This window comes from Hyla sarda, chromosome 1, assembly GCF_029499605.1.
Source record: "Hyla sarda isolate aHylSar1 chromosome 1, aHylSar1.hap1, whole genome shotgun sequence".
Lineage (NCBI taxonomy): Eukaryota > Metazoa > Chordata > Amphibia > Anura > Hylidae > Hyla > Hyla sarda.
Window position 1 is genome coordinate 399230711 of NC_079189.1, and position 16934 is coordinate 399247644.

Here is a 16934-nt window from a genome sequence, read left to right on the forward strand (position 1 = left end):
AGTCTAGACTAGATCAGCGTAGACTAGACTAGATTATTCTAGAATATGCTGCATAGGCCTAAGTTTATAAAAAACCACCCCACTTAAAAGTGCAAAAACATTTAAAATCACAGTATAAAACAGAATATGAAATTACATAAGAACACTATTAGGGCATTATTACGTCCTGTTCACATTTAGCATTGCCGCAGGTTCGTGTATCATAATTGTTCACCAGGCACATACAACCTTAAGCATACTACCATCATCGCTTCTATGTTTAACAGAATCAGTATGTCAAATCTGTGATCAGATGGATCCCTATAAATCTTGATATGTCCCATTAACTTATTATTTACTTTAGGTTTAGTTTATTGTAATTGTTTTGCAGAATTTGCTATTCTTGCTGTAAAAATATAGTAAACCTAACAAAACAAAACCTAGTGCAGGTATGAACAGGGTCTTAGTTAATAACTGCGCTCATCTATTTGAGTCCGATTTATTTATCAAGATATCTTTATCTTGCATAGTTATTTTATGGTGATCTAGAATATTGTGCCGCCACCTAGTGAGTCACCTTAGAAACCTATGATTGGCTTAAATTATATGTTCTCTCACATTCATAACACTTATGTTTACCGCCACACAACCACCCTTCAGCTCACCGATTGGCTGAGCAGTTGGCTAACTTTGTCTCCCATTGGTTGAAAGCACGCACCACGTGACTATATAAACAAAAGAAGCGCTTTCAACATCAACACAATACGTCACCCCAATCTCACAATCTGATTGGTCGCCGACTTTGCATTGAAATAAGCGGCACGTACAAATTCCGACTTACCCATAAGGACGGTATAGTACGTCATTGCGTATCTATACTCTGATTGGCCGCCCTCTTCACATAGACAAACAGCGGCAAGCTTTAACCGCGGCCTTTGAGACCATGCCTCACTATCAACACTAGCTAGCCCAAGCCTCGTTCTGACTCCGTGGCTACCATGACTAGTACATAACTGTTAGACTTTGTAAAGTGGATTTACAATGAATAAAGCGAATTCCAATATTTTACAAGAACTAAACACAATATTTTCTATATTGTTTTCTAAATATGACCATTGTTATTCAAAATGAATATGCAGCATTACTCATTTCTTATGTTCAACCTTTGACCTGTGCCGGAATGTTTTTGGCGCCAGATTGTAAATGTATTTATGTGTACCACATCCCCTGTCACATCAGACTGCATATGTCCACAATTTAAAAAGGGAGGGCTCACTCCCGAAACGCATCTTGTCCTGTCTGTACCACCTATTGTATGTGTTTCAATAAAATATTGTTACATTATACTCTGGGTACCATCCACATTATTGCACCATCCGAGCAGCGCCGACGAAGAGGGTTCTCCTTTTTCTTCAAACCGTACTTTGTTTCAAGACTTCTGCCGATCCCTGCGAGGACATCGGCCGCAACCCGCAGGCTGCAGCTCCGGTTTATCGCTCACTACCCCAACACGGAGGGGTTACATGCATGAACCCAAGGTTCACCTAAGGTGAGCATATTACCTAATTTTTCGCTTTAACAAATATCATCGGAATTACACGAGGCGCCGTCCTCCTTTTTTTGCTTTTCTATTTTATATGGATCATATTAAAGGAGTACGGGGCCCCGGCAAGGGGGCATGTCCAACCACCGCATGACAAGGCAGCTGACATGCCCCCTCAGTGGCGGAGACTGTCGAGTGCTGCATTCGACAGTCTCTGCCACTGCCATAGAAATGTATTGAGGGGGCGTGTCACCCAATGCATCATGCAGTGGTAGGAACACACTCTTTTGGCAAAAAACCAAGGTCCCCATACAGGAGATGGCGGGGACCCCAGCAGTCATACCCCCCCCCCTCCGATCTGAAACTTATCCTCTATCCCTAGGATAAGGGATGCGTTTTTATATCCCAGAGTAATCCTTTAAAAATGTCGGCAAGTTGTGTAGTGGTGCAACATTTCTGCACCCAAATTCTAAGTGGAAAATCTGCACCAATTGATGCAGATTTTAGTGCAAATTTGCTCAGAATTTTCCTTTGCAGATTTGCAGTGCAGAAATGCAGTGGATTTTTTGCCTTACAAATTCTGTAGCAGTTCTTCTGCTTGTGGCCATACTTTTATAGCTGTGTTTGCAGTTGATCTGACACAAAGGATAACAGGCTGTGAATTAAAAAATTGCCCAACAAGGCCCTTACCATATGGATTTGTTGCATATTTTATCTAAAGCATGGTCCTGCTACTCTGAAATATTGCATCCAGTTAGCTGCAATTCTGAACGTTGTGGATTTTCTGCAAGGATGTTGGGGTTATTCATGAACAGTGGTGTAGGTGAACGTTTTCTTACTCCATTAATTCATGTGGTGGAAACTGTGTATCTGCTTGTCGCAGGACATGTGATAAATATGGTGCTGATCACATTTCTTACTTCAGTACTCCACTTTGTATGGTATGGTTATTCCACTTTTTGTGCATCTTTTTAACCTGTGCAACAAATGTGAGACTTTTTTATAATGCTGTCCATTGTCAGTTTGTAAGCCAACATAGGACTGGTGTACATTTGCGCTTCAGTCAGAACCAAATGATGTGACCGCAACCAAACAGACACCTCCAAGAGTAATCTCAGGATCAAGCAAGGCGCATGGATCTTGTTAAAATGGTAGGATAGTTTATTACCCACAAAGCAACTCGTTTCGTGGGAGACCGCTTCATCATCAAGGATGCCTTCATCAGGCATTCATCAGGAACTCGTTGCATTGTTGGTAATAAACTATCCTACCATTGAACAAGATCCAAGATCCACAACTTACTTGATCCTGAGATTACTCTGGGAGGTTTTGGTTTGGTTGCTGTTACTGCCTCAGAAGCGGCTGCTGAACCCTGGTTATTACGCTTCTACCTGAGGTTACCATTGTTGTACGTGGCTTAGTACAACCATCGCTGGTGAGCACCAGATATTCTGGTTTTTAATATAATTTTGCCATACGCTATCACACCATGTAGTGCTTTCCTTTGTTCTAGTTAAACGATGTGACAAACTGAAATGTCACACGTGATAAATTCCTGACCACTGCATGATATCAACTGAATTCACGAATTAGTATGATCTTTTAAAAAAAATGTCTTCTAAAGCAAAAGTCATAATAAAAAGTCTCTAAACAGCACCTAAGACAAACTGTGCAACACATTTACACCATAAAACCAAGGTAAAACCAATCATAACTCCAGTAACAAGAAGATGCAGAAAAACGGAGCACTCACACTGCTGTAGATGGTCTTCAAGCTGTATTCACGGAGGGCTCGGCATGAGGACCCTCTGCAGGAAGACTAGATGGAATAGGGGGGAAGCTCAGACGGCAGCCACGGTCCCGTATCGCGCCAAAGGGCGCTTCGTCAGGCCTGACGAAGCGCCCTTTGGCGCGATATGGGACCGTGGCCGCCGTCTGAGCTTCCCCTCTATTCCATCTAGCCTTCCTGCAGAGGGTCCTCATGCCGAGCCCTCCGTGAATACAGCTTGAAGACCATCTACAGCAGTGTGAGTGCTCCGTTTTTCTGCATCTTCTTGTTACTATAGTCATTTGCACTTATATACGGGCAGCACCATTGATACACATATGCTGGGTCATTAACCTTCTCTCCTTCCATTTGGACATTTCAGTTTGCATTGCCGATGCCGATTTTGCCACTATTCTCTTTCTGCTGTACCTTTTCTGTTCCCCCTTCCAATCATAGCCCCCGTTCTGGTGTGGAAAATCTGTAGCTTAAACCTCAGTCTAATACGCACCTCACTATTAGTGATGAGCGACATAGGCCATATTCGAATTTGCAATATTTCGCGAATATATGGACGAATATTCGTTATATGCGGGTTTTTTTGCGCATATGCGAAAATATATGTTCATATTCACCCTCCCTTCTTTAATGGTATAGGGAACTAATGGGCTAGTGCAGTGGTCTCCAACCTGCGGACCTCCAGATGTTGCAAAACTACAATTCCCAGCATGACCGGACAGCCAACAGCTTTCCGTGCATGCTGGGAGTTGAAGTTTTGCAACATCTGGAGGTCCGCAGGTTTGAGACCACTGCACTAGTGCATCAACTCTGTGATTTTTTGCCCGTTGACAGGTAAATTTAATATTTCATGAAATTTGGGAATTTTTCACCAATAAATGATGTAAGTATCGCCGAAAATTTTTTTGCGCATATACCATTGACCGTGCAGTTTAATTAATGATATAATCGTATAGTTCGGACATTTATGCACGCTGCGATACCACAAATGTTAATTTTTATTTTTATTCACACATTTTTTTTTTAAGGGAAAAGGGGCGTGATCAGCCCGACTGAGCTGCCGGGAAGCGTTTACTTTCGTTTTCAGACGCGGCGATCAACTTTGATCGCCGCATCTGAAGGGTTAACAGCGCGCGGCACAACGATCGTGACCCCGTTTTTCACCCCGGGACTGGGCTCAGGTCAAAATGGGCTTGGTCCCCAAAGGGTTAAAATGTATATATATATATATATATATATATATATATATTAAAAAAAATCTTGGCCACAGCATTAAAATTCCTGAAAAAAAATAGGTGTTTATTCCATAAAAGGTGTCAATACAGCAGCGGCGTTTCATTCAGCTCAATCTGACCTTTCTCAAGCAGGTTGACCTGAATGAAACGTCGCTGCTGTATTGACACCTTTCATGGAATAAACACCTATTTTTTTTCAGGAATTTTGGTGCTGTGGCCAAGATTTTTTGTACTGTTTGAAAGATGATCCCCTAACGAAGGATCCAGGAGCTGCGTGCACCTCCCTACAGAATTCTCCTCTTATTGGCTGTGCTGTTCTGTTTCTACTATATATATGTATATATATATATATATATATATATATATATATATATATATATATATGTGTGTGTGTGTGTGTGTGTGTGTGTGTGTGTGTGTGTGTGAAAATCTAAGGAATACATGTGTGGCGACATGGTGGTGCAAGGAATTCTTATCACTTTGTGATGCCATCGCACCATTAGCCTATACACGGGGTGGAGACATCTTCTCCTGGGCCAGACATGGGGGGGTGGTGGTAAGAAAGTGCAGAGCGCAGTTCACAATAGGGGGCCAGAGAGCCCTGTAGATCTTGTCATCTAACATATATCTCTAGTAGCCTGGGTGGAGGGTGGATCAATAGTGGGCATTTTTTTTCACATGTTTAGCAAATTTTTTTTAATTAAGTATATTAGGAAAATGCTTAGTTTTTAGGGAAGTATTACATTTAAAAAGTTGTTTCTAGCATCAGTAACACTTTAAGACAAAGGTGGAGACCTTTAAGGTTACATCCACCCGAACAATGTGCAGAGCAGCAAAAGGTGACCCTGCTCCGGGACACCACAGGTGCACAGAGTGTAGCATCAGCAAAAGGGGTAGTCTAACAGACAGGGTCAAAGCCAGACAGACATGAAAATTTAAATCAGACACCAGAGGGTAACCAGAAAAAAAGCTGGGATTAGGATGAGACAGTAATGGCCGGACAATTGCTGAAATGTCAGAACAAGCAGGGTCAAATCCGGAGAGTATGTCACAAGAAATCAGAGGTCAAAGTTAAGGTCACATTCTGACAGGAGGTCAAAAATCCAAAGTTCAATTGAATTGAAATGCTTGTGCAGCTCAAAGCAGAAACACTAATCGCAGGCAACAGCTGCCTATTTAAATCTGGCAGTGTCCGGCAGCATTGGACGCCGGTGCCGTGCCTCATTGGCCTTATGTCTCCGCTCCCATAAGCTGACTGTTGGGGCGGGTTAAGTGTATGTTGCGGTTCTAAGATGATAATCCTGTCTGCAGCTCCACTTATTGTGGAAAATCCTGCTGACTACACCAATTGTGATTTTTGAATTAGAGTAAAACAAACATGCCCCTCCACTGACCATGTGCTTTCTTTGTTAGTCCCCAAAATGGCCACCAACTATATGAAACGGAAAAAGGAACTTCAGGCTATATTTATAGGTCCTAAATATGTTTGTAAAACACAAGTTTTGTATTACTATGAAATAATTGCACAAGGTATTTTGGCAGAAATGTCTTGTACCGGCAGTGTATACCACCAAATTAACAATCACTCGGCAACCAGCAAAGTTGATAACATTTAATAAAACATTAATTAGCTAAACCAAATAAGACATACATACAAGCATTAATACAATAGTACATACTCTATGTTTAGCAAACTAGTATGAATCTACCCAAGTGATACATGAATATTTAGTGTAGAAATGATACAATCAATTAACTTATCCATCCTAGGCTAAGGAGCATAACATGCTCCCCTCTTCAAGGAAGATCCAAAAGAAAAGAGACAGAGGGCCATATGATTTCCAGTGAAATCCCCTAATGCCTCACCTCTTTGGTCTAGTGTCCGCCTGCTCTCCTCACATGATGTGGAAAAACAGGTTCTTTAGCCCCGCCTGCTGTGGATGTATGTGAAACTAAACTTTAGACCATGGGGGCAGGGACATTTATACTAAATGGAATATAATGGATGTAAAAACACATAATTTCAATATCCATAACAGTGTATGACACAAATATCACACTCATGCTTTCAGTTCAAGTCTCTAAACCCCACATTGGGCATTCATATTACATGTGCAAACGTGTCCATATAAGCATGTGTGAAAATGATTTAAAGCTGGGCTCACATGTTGTATTCTGGTCAGTTTCTTTAGACAAAACTAGGAGCGAAACAAACACAGATCATTATAATTTCCCTGTTTTGGACCCACTTCTGGTTTTAGCTAAAAATGCCGACCAAATACTATCCTGAAAAGAAGTACTGGAAGTATGTTCTTATATGTATCAACACATGAGTAATTGTTCCTATTGCTTGTAAATTGAAAATTTTAATCAACAGCTCCAAAGCACTTACTCGGTATCTTCTGTATTGAAAGTGTGGTTTACCAGCACCAAGGGCTGTCCTGTGGGCTGTGGATCTACTCGGGCATGCCTGTTGCACGTGTTGGGCCAACTGAGAAAGTGTCCATTATGTTTATCCTGTTAATGCACTTTATTATATTTTCCATATGCACTGTATATTATGTTATTTATGCCCCGTACCTGTGAGAGCAAGAGGAGCATTGTAAACCAGGTGACCCTGCCTGACCGATGGGAACCCCTAAATTGGTCAATTGGTCAGTATGTAGTGTGTGTGTGTGTGTGGATGTTTGGGACCCGCCCAAGTTCAGCCTAGAGCTGTAAGTTGAGTACAGTATGGAAAGGATGTGAAGTTGTTTGTGGAGAATTCCTGAGGGAAACATAAGAAAATCTCTTATTCATCTCAGCCTCGCCATTCTGCAAGTGTTCCTCCGTACAGCGGTGATAGTAATTGAACCTTGAAAGAACCCTAGCCTGCATGGGAAATCTACAGTGTCTAATCTCAAGTTGGTATAATTAAAGTTAGTGAAAAGCACCATAAGTCCCAGCAAGGCAACAGGTCTTCCAAGGGTTACACTGCCTCCCGTCTTCTCTGCTCCGTACTGTGTGTAATACCATCTGCACCTGCTCAGTAAAAGACAGTTATCTGTAACTCGACATTGGTGTGTTTCTTACCCCCCCCCCCATGCCTGGCCCAGGAGAAGATGTCTCCATCTTGAACCGTGTATAGGCTAACTGTGCCATGGCATCACAAAGTGATAAGAATTCCTTGCACCACCATGTCGCTACATATGTATTCCTTAGTTTTTCATATATTTTTACCCTTTGGGGACCGAGCTCATTTTGACCTTAAGGACCAGAGCATTTTTTGCAATTCTGACCACTGTCACTTTACGCATTAATAACTCTGGGATGCTTTTACTTAAGAATTTGATTCCGAGAATGTTTTTTCATGACATATTCTACTTTATGTTAGTGGTAAATTTTCGTTGATACTTGCATCATTTATTGGTGAAAAATTCCAAAATTTCATGAAAAATTTGAAAATTTAGCATTTTTATAACTTTGAAGCTCTCTGCTTGTAAGGAAAATTAACATGTCCAATAAATTAAATATTGATTCACATATACAATATGTCTACTTTATGTTGACATCATAAAGTTGACATGTTTTTACTTTTTGAAGACATCAGAGGGCTTCAAAGTATAGCAGCAATTTTCTAATTTTTCAAGTAAATTTCTAAATCTGAATTTTTCAGGGACCAGTTCAGTTTTGAAGTGAATTTTAGGGTCTTTATGTTAGAAATACCCCCTAATGGACCCCATTATGAAAACTGCACCCCTCAATGTATTCAAGATGACATTCAGAAAGTTTGTTAACTCTTTAGATGTTTTACATGAATAGTAGCAAAGTGGAGGCGAAAATTCAAAATCTTCATTTTTTACACTAACATGTTCTTGTAGACCCATATTGTTCTGAATGACATGGTGTGGAGGCATTGGCAGCATGAGGAGACCATATAGTGGCTGAATGACACAGCCTGGAGCTGGCAGCAGCATGAGTAGACACTAGGGCTTCACAATCCCTAAGATTAAAAGATGAATTTTTAAATTTAAATTGAAGATTTATGGTAGCTAGTTCTACCATAAAAAATTTTAGGTCCAGGCCCAGGCCCAGCAGCATCAGTAAGCCATATATTGCCTGAATGACACAGCCTGGAGTTGGCTGAAGCATAAGGGGACCATATTGTTTCTGAATGGCACAGCCTAGAGTTGGCAGCAGCATGAGTAGACACCAGGGCTTCACAATCCCTAAGAAAAAAAGACGAACTTTGAAATTTAAATTGAAGATTTAGAGTAGCTAGTGCTACCATAAAAATGTTTAGGCCCAGACCCAGGCCCAGCAGCATCAGTAAACCATATATTGGCTAAATGACACAGCCTGGAGTTCGCTGAAGCATGAGGAGACCATATAGTGTCTGAATGGCACAGCCTGGAGTTGACAGCAGCATGAGTAGACACTAGGGCTTTACAATCCCTAAGATTAAAAGATGAATTCTGAAATTTAAACTGAAGATTTTGGGTAGCTAGTGCTACCATAACAACATTTTTATTCCCAGACCCTGGCCCAGCAGCAGTATCAGTAAACCATATATTGCCTGAATGACACAGCCTGGAGTTGGCTGAAGCATGAGGAGACCATATCGTGTCTGAATGGCACAGCCTAGAGTTGACAGCAGCAGGAGGAGACCATTGAAATTTATGATTTTGAAATTGAAATTTAAGATTTTGAAATTGAAATTAAGGATTTTGAAATTTCACTACTCTGCCTGACATACTTATTGCCTATATGAGGGAAGTGCAATACGCTTCACTTTGCTTAAAACAACATTTGTCTAGAACAGCAGCTGGTGTACTATTGGCTGTCCTTTCACAGTATATAGACCCTTGACAGATTAACAGGTACAAAATAGTACACTACTTAGATGTAGGTATGTGGTATGCACTTATGAGGCCTTTAAAATTATTTTTACCTGTGTCCCAGATTCCAAAATTCCTTTATAATCAGAAATTGTCAGAATACCTCCTGACATTCAAAATAATAAAATGATAGATGTGTTCTCTGAAGAAAAGGATCCTTCATTAGATGACAATATGAGTATTTAACTTAATTCTGCAACTGAAGAACCACAACAAAGAATGAACGACTTAAAGCCTACTGGAACTGAGGAACTTCAAAATGGTTAAACACCAGCCGGTGAATACTTTTGTCTGTCCTTTCACAGTATGTAGGCCCGTGACAGATTAACAGGTACAAAATAGTACACTACTTACATGTACGTATGCACTTATGCACTTATGAGGGCAGAAAAATGCTCTACAGTACCCTTAAAAAAAAAAGTATTTTTGTAAAACACCAACAGTACACAACAGTGCTGCAGCCAAAAAAAGCTGTGTACTAAACACAAAATTACACTCTGTCAAAGACTATTAGGAATGGACTGTTGTGTATTTATCCGAAGTGAGAGAACGCTATGCGAATTTGAGGCCTAAATTAGGGATTCTCTTAGGGGTGTACCCGGATGCAAGCGTTACACTTGCCTCCACCAAAAATACTGTACGTCAGCTGGAGGCTCCGTTTTGGAAAAACTGACGTACAGGATGTTTTGAATTTATATTGGGGGGGGGGTCGCGAAAGTGCAAGGGTGCAGTGTATATGCAGTGTTTAACCTTTTATTTAAGGTGGATGATTTTTTTAGGGGACTTTCACACGAGCGGGGATTTACAGTGAGTTTCCCGCTGCAGCGGAAAATTTGCCGTATCTCAAACTTGAAGCGTAAAACTTTCTATAAACCTCCAGCCATGTGAATGTACCCTGTTTATTCACATGGGAGGGGGGGGGGGCAAAACTACAACTCCTAGCATGCACTGACAGACCATACATGCTGAGAGTTGTAGTAATGCAACAGCTGACAGACCATACATGCTGGGAGTTGTAGTAATGCAACAGCTGGAGGCACACTGGTTGGGATTGGGAAAAACTGAGTTAGGTATCAGACTACCGCAGTGTTTCCGCACCACTGTCTGTTTCCTAACTCAGTGTTTCCCAAGCCATGTGCCTCCAGCTGTTGCAAAACTACAACTCCCAGCATGCATGGTCTGTCAGTGCATGCTGGGAGTTATAGTTTTACAACAGAAGGAGGCACACGGGTTGAGAAAAACTGAGTTAGGAAACAGACAATGTTTCCCAACAAGTGTGCCTCCAGTTGTTGCAAAACTACAACTCCCAGCATGCCCAGACAGCTGAAGGGCATGTTGGGAGTTGTACTTATTCAACAACTGGAGGAGAATAGTTTGGAGACCACTGTGTAGTGGTCTCCAAACTGAAGCCCTCCAGATGTTGCAAAACTTCAAGTCCCAGCATGCCCAGACTGCCCAGGCATGCTGGGAGTACTAGTTCGGCAACATCTGATGGGCCAGATGTTGCCAAACTACAACTCCCAGCATGCCTGGACAGTCCCAGAATGCTTTGAATTGACATCTGGAGCGCTACAGTTCGGACACCACTGTATAGTGGTCTCAAAACAGTGCCCTTCCAGATGTTGCAAAACTACAACTCCAAGCATGCTGACACTGTCCAGGATATGAGGAGGTGGCACACCTGCCACCTCACTCCTATCCTTCAGGATGGTCGGAGCGGTCTCTGACAGCTCCGATCATCCCTATTTTCCGGGCTATCGGGTCATTAGAGACCCGATTAGCCCGGAATCAATTATCTGAATTGATTGGCGATTTGCGGCGATCGCCAACATGAGGGGTCTCAGGACCCCCCTAGGCATTGTCACGGGATTCCTGCTGAATGATTTCAGCAAGCATCCCGCTCCCAGCAGGGACTGCAATTCCAACTGGCGTACATGTACGCCCTTGGTCCTTAAGAACCAGGGAGCAAGGGCGTACCTGTACGCCCTTGGTCCTCAACAGGTTAATGGAAAACTAATAAATAAAAGTGCTTTGAAGCTGCCGCTGTAGAGCCGCTGTTTGCACTCAGTGGGACAACACAAATATATAACCAAAAACAACCAAAAAATAGCTAAAATATAACAAACTTTATTAGAAAATTACTAAAACCTATGGCAATGGTTACTATAAAATCAGTAAACATACAGAGTCAAGAGTCTCTAACACAGAGGCTCTCCTGAGGATCAATCCCCAATCCCTCAGGAAAGCCTCTGTAATACAGACTCTTGACTCTGTACGGATACTGATTTTATAGTAACCTTTGTCATAGGTTTTAGTAATTTTCTAATAAAGTTTTGTTATATTTTAGCTATTTTTGGTTGTTTTTGGTTGAGAAACTGGCTAAATTGCATGGGATTATCCAGCTTTTTCAGTGATTAGCCAGCTTCCTTATCCTACAGATGGAGTGAGGACTGGACTCCATTGGGAATCATCTGCCCATTTTTGAGCATTGCTGCCTCCCGTGAGCGAAATTTTTCAGATTCAAGCACAGAAAAAGGAAGCTTCTCTGCTTTTGGAGTACTGTGCTAAATCATCATTCTTATTTTTTGAGCAAGAATTTTTCTTGATATAAATTATGTTTTATAAACTGAAAAACACTAGAGGCATAAACAAAACTGTTTGCACAAAATTTTTTGCGTGTTTTCTTTTTCAAAAAATGACATGTCTAGTGGCCTAGTGGCCAGTGAGATAACTGTGTATCAGTTTTTGTTACACTCAGACATTGTCTTCTATCAGTGTGTCTCTAGCACAGTAATACACGGCAGAGTCCTCAGTCTTCATGTTGGTCATTTGTAGATATAACAGGTTATTACTGTTATCTCTGGAGATTGTGACTCGTCCTTTAACAGAATCATGATACCATGTGCTGCCTCCATCGCTACTAACCCGAGCAACCCACTGTAATCCTCCGCTAGGATTCTGTCTAACCCAGCTCATATAGAAGCTACTGAAGGGGAATCCAGAAGCCGTACATGAGACTCTATAGGAATTCCCGGGCTTTATCACCACTGGGTCTGATGACTGGACAAGTTGCTGAGACTGGACACCTGGAAAATAGAGAGAATAAGGTGACATCCATAGAAACATCTCATCATAGTGATAGTAATATCTTTATTGTAATGTTCTAGTAATGGTCACCTGACAAGCAGGCCAGTGATATAAAGAGGAGCAGGAAAGTCTTCATTGCTGCTGGGTGTAGATGTAGGAGGTGATGTGTGATCCCTCATCACTGTCTTTATTATGGGGGAGATCTTACACTATAGGAAGTGACGTCACCTCATTTACATATTATGGGACATATATACATCTGCGGTTCTAACATTCATTATAATACTATAGAGGAATCTAAATTTTATACTCACATGTTTTAAAAAAGTGGTGCATTATTTTTAGTATAAATGTTTAAGAGTAACTAAATCATATGTATAAAATAACTCTGGTGAATTCATATTATCATATTGTTGTATCACACAAAGCCAAACAAATAAACCAAAGTGAAAACTACAGATAAAACACATGAACTGACAAGCATAATTTGTTCTGTTTTTTCAGTGGTTTAACATGCTTTCTTTTTATAGGAACCAAAAGAGCAAATTTACTCTATATGTTATTTTCCTTTAGTCCACAGGCATATAAGCATTAGGCCAGGTCTTGTCATTGATAACTCATATTGACTCATCTTGAAAAAAAATATGGAATTGCACAATTTTTCAGAGCAATCATTTTTCACAGTTGAAAATACAGTAAATCTGACATGCTATGGGTCAGTACGATTCCAATGATACCAAACTTGAATAATGTTTTTTTGTTTTATGGTTAAAAAAAATGTAAAACTTGAGAAAGAAAAAAAACTTTGTTCAATACCATGTTCTCACTCCTATAACTTTTTTATTTTTCCACCTATGGAACTGTGTAAGATGTCAGATCTCCTGGGTATGACGCGGACCCGACCCCCAGGCCCGCGCCATGTCTGCTCACCCACCCCCTGACATACATGTATTTTATGGGTCAGGAAAGGGTTAAAGGGGTACTCCGGTGAAAAACTATTTTTTTTTTAAATCAACTGGTGCCAGAAAGTTGAACAGATTTGTAAATTACTTCTATTAAAAAATATTAATCCTTCTAGTACTTATCAGCTGCTGAAGTTGAGTTGTTCTTTTCAGTCTGATCACAGTACTCTCTGCTGACACCTCTGTCTGTCTCAGGAACTGTCTAGAGTAGGAGCAAATCCCCTTAGCAAACCTCTCATGCTCTGGACAGTTCCTGAGACAGACAGAAGTGTCAGCAGAGAGTACTGTGATCAGACAGAAAAGAACAACTCAACTTCAGCAGCTGATAAGTACTGGAAGGATTAATATTTTTTAATAGAAGTAATTTACAAATCTATTTAACTTTCTGGCACCAGCTGATTTAAAAAAAATCACCGGAGTACCCCTTTAACCCTTTCCTGACCCATGAAATACATGTACGTACATGCAGCATGACATTGCGGCTGACATGCCTCCTCCATGTATCTCTATGGGAGAGGCGGGGAGGCAGCAACTGTGCCTCTCCACCTCTCCCATAGAGTTGTATGGGGAGGGGGTGTGGAGGGGGTGTACCCTGCATGGGCCCCGTTCAGAGATTGCAGGGGGGTCCCAGCAGTCGTACCCCCTGCGATTAGAAACATACCCTTAATCCTCTGAATAGGGGATAAGTTTTGCTCGCTGCAGATGTCCTTTAATGTCTTTAGCCATTTGGAACTGATGCTGTAACATACATACATACATATGTCGTGAAGTTTTGAATTAAGTGGTGAGTGCAGTATTCGTGTTGGTGCTATGCACCCACTTTTGTGTAATTGTGTAAAATCTATGGTCCTGGTTATTTCCTAGCACCTATGCTAATGACAGGCCGTGGATTCACCTCACTGTCCTGAACTCCACAGTTTGTGAGCGCTAACCGTACCGAAATTCAGCAGTGCCTCCTTGTTTCCACATTGACATACATACATACATACATACTGTACATACACACATATACATTGGGGGAGATTTCTCATAACCTGTCCAGAGGAAACGTTGCTGAGTTGCCCATCGCAACCAATCACTTTGCTTCTTTCATTTTCCAGAGGCCTTTTCAAAAATGAAAGAAGCGATCTAATTGGTTGCTATGGGCAACTCAGCAACTTTTCCTCTGGTTTTGATGAATCTTCCCCATTGAGTTTTATATATATATAGATTAAGAATTTGGCAGCCCGATATGGTGAGAGAATTTTGAAACCGTCCCTGCCGTATCCCAGCCGGATCCGCACCGTATCCCAGCCGTAGCCCAGCTTCAATCCCCATTGATTTTAATGAGCTGGCCAGAGTCAGCTTGTATCTCCAGTCAGTTCATTTCCCAACCGTATCCAGGTTTTCCAAACCAGACTAAAAACCGTAGTCTGCTGCACTTTTCAGTCTGGTTCAAAAACCAGTTATGGTTGGAAAATGAGCCGACTGGAGACAAAAGCAAAATCTAGTCTGCTCATTAAAATCAATGGGATATGGGATATGGCAGTCGGCTTTGTACTCAGAGATGTGAATGCACCCTAACTTACCTCAAACATAATCCACTCACTCCTCTCATAGGGGGAGATTTATCAAAACCTCTCTAGAGGAAAAGTTGCCGAGTTGTCCATAGCAGCCAATCAGATCGCTTCTTTCATTTTTGAAAAGGCCTCTGAAAAATGAAGGAAGGGATCTGATTGGTTGCTATGTGCAACTCAGCAACTTTTCCTCTTGACAGGTTTTGATAAATCTCCCCCATAGAGTTCTGGTATGGCTAGCAAAGTTAGTGAGTCTCTGTGTGTGTGTGATACTGCCACCTGTTGGCTGCACCACTCTACCACCCTCAACCTAGAAGCTGCATAAGAGAGGATCATAGAAGAGAGGTCAGAGGCTGAGTGCAGTGCAAAGCAGGCTGGCATAGATAATGGGGGAGAGTTATCAAAACCTGTGTAGAGAAAGAGTGATGCAGTTGCCCATAGCAACCAATCAGATTTCTTCTTATATTTTTATGTGTCCTTTTTAAAAGTAAAATAAGCAATCTGATTGGTTGCTATGGGCAACTGCACCACTCTTTCTCTACACAGGTTTTGATTAATTTACCCCAGTGACACTGCCATTTCACCATTATTGTCCCTGACAGTCTGCTGAGTGCTGTTTGCCTTTCAGCTGTGCTAACCTGGCAGAACTCTCTTATATCCGTCTCCAGCAGGGGTGGTCCGTTCTGGCAGATCCATTAAGATGAGGTCCAAGAGGCCAGGACAGGTAAAGGGCCCGCCACCACCACTACTGGGGATCCAGGACATTCGTCATGGATCCCCAGGCAGACAACGCTGCTTTCTGCTGTATGCGCAGATCATGCACATACATCTGTGCAGTGTATGTGCCATTGACTCACTCATTGGCGCCTGCACTGTGGAGGATCGAAGACGCGGTCCCCTGCTGCGCTCTAGAGGAGATCGATACATGAGACATAATCAGGTGAACAAAATGTTTTTTTTCCATCCTGGGGAGGGGAGGTATTAGGGCTGGGGTGGGGACTCTGCTACCTATACCTAATGTGGGGGAACTCTGCTTCCTATACCTACTGTGGGGAAACTCTGCTGCCATTACCTAATGTGGAAGAACTATGCTGCCTATGTCTAATGTGGGATGAACTCTGCTGCTTATACCTAATGTGGGGGAACTCTGCTGCCTATACCTACTGTGGGGGGATTCTGCTGCCTATACCTAATGTGGGGGAACTCTGCTGCCTATACCTACTCTTGGAGAACTCTGCTGCCTATACCTACTGTGGGAGAAGTCTAAATATAGAAGTAGACTCGTTGTTGAAGATTATCTTTGTTGTGCTCTTGTAAAGACTGCCCGAGAAACAACCTCAAACTTAACACTGATGTTGACTTTTAACGCATACTGTTGAAAAATGTAGTGTGGTGTCCCGGCACCGTATTTCATACTGTGCCTTGGTAAGGGGGGGGTCCCCAAAGTCAGAGTCTCTAGGACTGTCGGGGTCTGTTTCCCTAGTTAGCCCCTAGTCACCCCTTAGTAAGTTAATATTTATAAATATTATCATTGTAAATATGTATATTGTGTTACTCATTTTTTTAACGTCGCAGGACGTGCGGGTCATGTGACTTGGTTCAGAACTCTATGGTAATTTGAAGGACCTTAGGCGATTCTTGTGTCACTTGTGTCACTTGTGGCCATTATTCTCTCTCTTGGGTTGCTGTCACTGAACGAGGTAGGACCTCCACAACTTTCAAGTACGTTAACCAGGCCAAAGCCTTGAGGCCTTGGCCTATACCACAGCGGATATATATATATATATATAATTCCCCGCTACTCTCCGCAAGATCACTGGACCTAAACGCACCCCTAAATCCAGCGGATCTATGCAGCAGAATCTTCCTCAAGCTAAACTGAGCTTATGTGATCCCAACCAACTGTCAATCG

General features: G+C 41.8%; 1 gene segment (V, D, J or C); it reads right to left on the reverse strand.

Annotated features, from left to right (window-relative positions):
* Positions 1-12080: 12080 nt before the first annotated feature.
* Positions 12081-15787, reverse strand: LOC130365237 (Ig heavy chain V region 914-like). The segment is given in 3 exon segments: positions 12081-12503; positions 14469-14489; positions 15661-15787. Coding segments are annotated over 3 exon segments (480 nt in total).
* Positions 15788-16934: the final 1147 nt, after the last annotated feature.